The 4,715-nt window shown below is 39.4% G+C and overlaps 1 protein-coding gene and 1 non-coding gene across 2 annotated transcripts; one reads left to right on the top strand and one right to left on the bottom strand.

The window, feature by feature from the left end:
• Positions 1-222: 222 nt before the first annotated feature.
• LOC116379374 (calcium-binding protein 4-like) lies at positions 223-2,062 on the bottom strand (the record flags this gene model as incomplete). Its single annotated transcript, XM_031841324.1, has 5 exons — positions 1,992-2,062; positions 1,768-1,830; positions 1,348-1,471; positions 537-567; positions 223-366 (listed from the first exon to the last, which is right to left on the bottom strand). Coding segments are annotated over exons 2-5 (361 nt in total), but the record flags the coding sequence as incomplete, so codon positions are not given.
• Positions 2,063-4,287: 2,225 nt separating this feature from the next.
• Positions 4,288-4,452, top strand: LOC116379375 (U1 spliceosomal RNA). The gene has a single exon (XR_004212416.1). It is a non-coding gene; the product is annotated as a U1 spliceosomal RNA (small nuclear RNA).
• Positions 4,453-4,715: the final 263 nt, after the last annotated feature.

Below are 4,715 nucleotides of genomic sequence, written 5' to 3'. Positions count from 1 at the left end.
AGGTTTCAGGGGAAATGTATCGGAGTCAAAGTATCAGTTTTCTTTGCAAGATGTAGTGAAGTAAAAGTAAAAGTCAACAGAAATATAAGTAGTAAAGTAAAGGACAGATATCCAAAAAAAACGACTTAAGTACAGTAACGAAGTATTTCTACTTCGTTACTGGTCAGAGCCATGCTGTGCTTGGTCTCTATATATTCTTTACAGGGTCTCTTATCAGCTCACTTCTCATCTTGATCTGTTGAACTATCTCCAGCAGCTCCATTTCTGTGGGCATGTATCCCATTGTCCGCATGCATTCAGCCACATCCTTGTAGTTCAGGTATCCATCTTGATCGTAGTCAAACTCTTTGAAGGCCTCTTGCAACTCTGTCAGAAAGGTCAGGGGTCATGAAGAGATTAGAACAGTTCCAGAAGTGGTTTATCGGATCAAATAATGACTTATATTATTAATCAAGATGGAACTATTGGCATGTTAATAACTGCAATGACTGTAACCTACTATAACGTGGACACTGAGTTGTGTCAGTGACACTTACCGTCCAACTCACCCTGAGCTAATTCTCTCTCCTGCAGAAACAGATGCAAAAGAGCACATGTTGAACTGTTAATCCATTTTTTTTATTATTTTGCGAAACAAAAATGTGAACTGTGCAAATGGTACCAAAACACCTTGGCACAAACTTCTAATTAAATGCAAGTGTTGATTTTAATGTCAAGGATTTGTGAGCACTTAGCAATTCATTAGCATGTGTATTATGCATGTTAATGTCAGAAGTGTACATGAGAAAATGACAGAAGGCATAGAGGACAATTCCCAGGTATGACCAGGTTTATAAATCAGTTTCCATGTGTTTAATGGAAAAGGTAAACCCAGTATTTTGGCAGTGCTCGTTATTTGGATAACCCTAATGCAGTGTGGCAGTGAGCTTCAACTAATCAGCCAGTAAAGCTGCAGACACACCAGGCTTAGTAACAGCAGCTTGAGAACACTGTGAGCACACTGCCTGACTTCTACTTCACTTCTGATGTTATAATGTCTGACTTACTGTGCCTTTAACTGGAAATGAGCATCCACTGTATTTTGTAGATCTCAATCATTGTATTTATTGGTTTTAAATTACTCCCAAGCCTTTCTCAGTCTGTGGCTGTGGGAAAACACACATTTTATTGAATAAAAGTGTGTCTAAATGTTGCAGGAATGGGGAAACTGGTGTTGAAAGTAAAAAGCTGTAATTTAAACTGTTTGAAGAGTACAGGTCAAAGGTCACAACAGCCACGAAGAAGATGGTCACCTCTAGTTCAACTATACAGATTAAATCACAAAATGTGGGTGTTAGCTATACTTACCGCCCCAAAAACACTGTTGAGCACAGAGTTGTAGACTATGGTCATGTCAGTGGTTTTCTTGGACTTCTTTGATGATTTTTTGGGTGTTTCTGAGACTGAACCCGACGGGGATTCATCTTTGGCACTACACGGACAAATCAAACAATAAATAGCAAAAGGGCAAATGCAAATGCTTGCATGTCATTTGAGATTTGAAGACACCTTGATTACACAGTGAAAACTCTTCTCAACCACTCAATACATGTTAGCAGAGTTGGCATTGCTTCAGACCAGGAAGACACACTTGACATGTGTTTTTCCCTGGGTTGTATATTCGGTGGTAGGTCGACTAAGTATTACATTGGGGCTGTGCGAAGGCTGTCCGTCACACTCACGATCTGAACATGTGGGCTACTGTGAGAACCGTACATCTAAACGTACCTGTCTGTTGCGGCTGAGTCGACAGAAGTGGAAGAGGGTGTCCTCTCTCCTGCGGTGGGCATGCTGTGGATAAACAAAGTCATGGGCCTACAGTTACAGTATATACATGAACGTTAGATATTATAAATGCTTTATGGGAAACGTAATTTCTTTGGTTTCACTGCAAATCTTTGATCTCCAACATCTTAATTATAAATCCAGTTACTTCACTGCAATTTGCTTACCTTAGCTCCCTCTCCTAAATGGTGAGAAAAGAAAACAACAAGACGTCGAGCCCTTCTTGTCCTCCTTGAGTGGTGCTCCACTTGTGTTGTGAATGGCTGCGCACTATCCTGTCTGTTCTGTTCTTCCCTTCCAGTCTTGACCTCCTTCAGTCGCAGAGGCTTAACAGGTAATACCTGGCTAAACTTGCAGCCAACGATTAGAAAGCAAAACGTGTAGCAGCAGTGTGACTGATGTGTCCTTCAAGAGGTCAATTTCCTCTGGTTTAAACCCCAGCTTAAAATGTCTTTATTTGGAGGCTGTTGCAAATGCAATGAGTCTCTTCATTTCCGTGTTTTCACATTGGCCCTTTAGCCTTGTAGAGTTGCTCCTGGCTCTGCAGTTATAAAGTGTTTTCAGGTGGGCTGGTGACATCATTGTTCATATTGTGTTGGAATAATCATTGTGGCTTCAGAACTTATAAGGGCACAATAACAGACTGGAAATGTTATATACAAACACGATATTTGATCACACGTATGAGTTCATGCCAATCCATGCTTTTCATCCTACAGGATAGATATTGATAGATATTGTTGGGTCCAGCGGTGACTAACGCAAGCGTTGCAATACAGAGATGTCCTATGGGTAGGTTTGTTGTTGGTTGTATTGTTTACTGGCTCATCACCTCCTCCAGCTCACAATGCAGTCTGCTAGACAGACTATGACAGACTAGTGTACCATATCTAACCGTATATGTAATTTATAGGACGAGAACATTTAGCAACAACCGGCTTATGTAAAGGCACATCGTTGACTCTTATCATTTAATTTAATTGTTGCAATTTTTATTTTTAATTTTGTGGCACAAAGTTTGTTTAACAATCTTATTGTTGGTTTTAAATATGTGTAGTTCATTGTTTTTATACCGGTAGGCTAGTTTATACTAGATCCCGGTAATTTGCATACTGGCAGATCTGCACACGTGTATTTCGTCAGTAGTTAATTAAGAAGTGTTTTCCTTATTTCGGCGCTTGCCCGCTACCTTTGCGCGACACAGGCAATGTAAACATAACTCTATTAGTAAATATATGAGCTCTATATTATATTTATGAAGACCTTTGTGGAATATGTCGGGCTCTGCAGCAGGAATGACCTTCATTTGGCTTGGAGACAATTTATTTCGAGTTTCGGGGACGAGATGTTGTGTCATCAATGGCGCAGGTCGGCCCTCGCCTGTCTTCATCTCAGGTGAGCTTTCTGGATGTAAAAGTTTACAAACTTTTGTAGCTTATTAATGTCACTTCTTTAAAACACATTTGTGTGGATACAGTTGCAGCTGAAGGTGAAAAAACATGACTTTTCAGAGTAGGTTAATGGTAATTGATATTAAATTGACAAAATAACATTAATTAATAACATTTGTGGCTTATTATCAGTCATCGAACTGTCGTTCAAAAACAATTGAGCAAATGTAGCTGTTTAAAGTGGCATTAAATGAGGTGTGGGCTCGTTCATTTCTGTTTTCCACCAGATGGCGCCAAAGCTCATTATGTGATCACCTTATTAAATTACTTTCATGTGGCATCGTCGCAGTATTTTGTCGCTTTGGTTTGTTTGGTATGTTTTATTATTCCGTCTTTAGCGGTGAAGGCTCTCATAGGCTGTCTTTCATCGCTCATTACAAAGAAGTAGTGCCTGGCATTTCGTTTGTTGACAAGAGAACATACTAAGTAAAAATGGGACAAATAACGAGGCGTGTTTTGGTCCTGCTGGATGTTCAGTAGCCTACAGTACTAAAAAAACTGCTGAATCTGTTAATTTGGATTCATTTCGGCTTCTCTTTGGGACGTTACAGATTCATAACTACCTATGTAATGATATACTGTAGTTTTCAGTGTTTGGTATATCACGGTACACTTGCTCCTGTAGTCGATAAGTGACGTGAAAGCAAAGACTGGAACCCACATATGTTTACGCTACATTTATAACAAGTGATACTTAAGGAATAAAACAAAACATACAGTAGTTTATTGGAGCGCCAATGTATTCGTTCGCAAAAGTGAAAAACAAAACATTTCCAGAAGTAACTTGCCGCTTGACATTCAAACTGTGCCGCAAAGCATGATGGGAAAGTGCAATAATACTCCAGTCATGTCAACGTTTTTTTTTTAAATTATGTTATTCCACTGCTGCACGAGTTTCGTGTCTTTTAATCATCATGCATAACCTAAAACGTTATCGATATTTTCTTCTCTACACCGTGACTCTGCCTCGTATGTAGCTGGATCACTTCCCTCTGTCGAACATGTACAACTCATACTTACCTGGCAGGGGAGATACCATGATCATGAAGGTGGTTCACCCAAGGCGAGGCTTGGCCATTGCACATTCGGCTGAGCTGACCTTTGCGAATTTCTCAAATGTAGAAATCTCGATTGCATAATTTGTGGTAGTAGGGGACTGCGTCCGCGCTCTCCCCTGATGTCTTTGTTCAATATAAAGTTATATCTGTATTACTAAACCACAGTGGTGTATAAAGTACCCAAAAGCCATACTTGTGTAAAAGTGAAGAGACCTTACTGGAAAATGACTCCAGTAAAAGCAAAAGTCACCTATTAGAATACTACTTGAGTAAAAGTCTTAAAGTATCTGATATTTATTGTACTTAAGTATCAAAAGTAATTTTGTAAATGCATAATATTGTGTTCAGCAAAAAATATCCACTTGATGCATCAGGTCAGTGT

The sequence above is a fragment of the Anarrhichthys ocellatus genome, unplaced genomic scaffold (assembly GCF_004355925.1).
Source record: "Anarrhichthys ocellatus isolate YVR2014 unplaced genomic scaffold, GSC_Weel_1.0 scaffold4202, whole genome shotgun sequence".
Lineage (NCBI taxonomy): Eukaryota > Metazoa > Chordata > Actinopteri > Perciformes > Anarhichadidae > Anarrhichthys > Anarrhichthys ocellatus.
The sequence above is the reverse complement of the archived record's forward strand: the minus strand, read 5'-3'. Positions and strand labels throughout refer to the sequence as shown.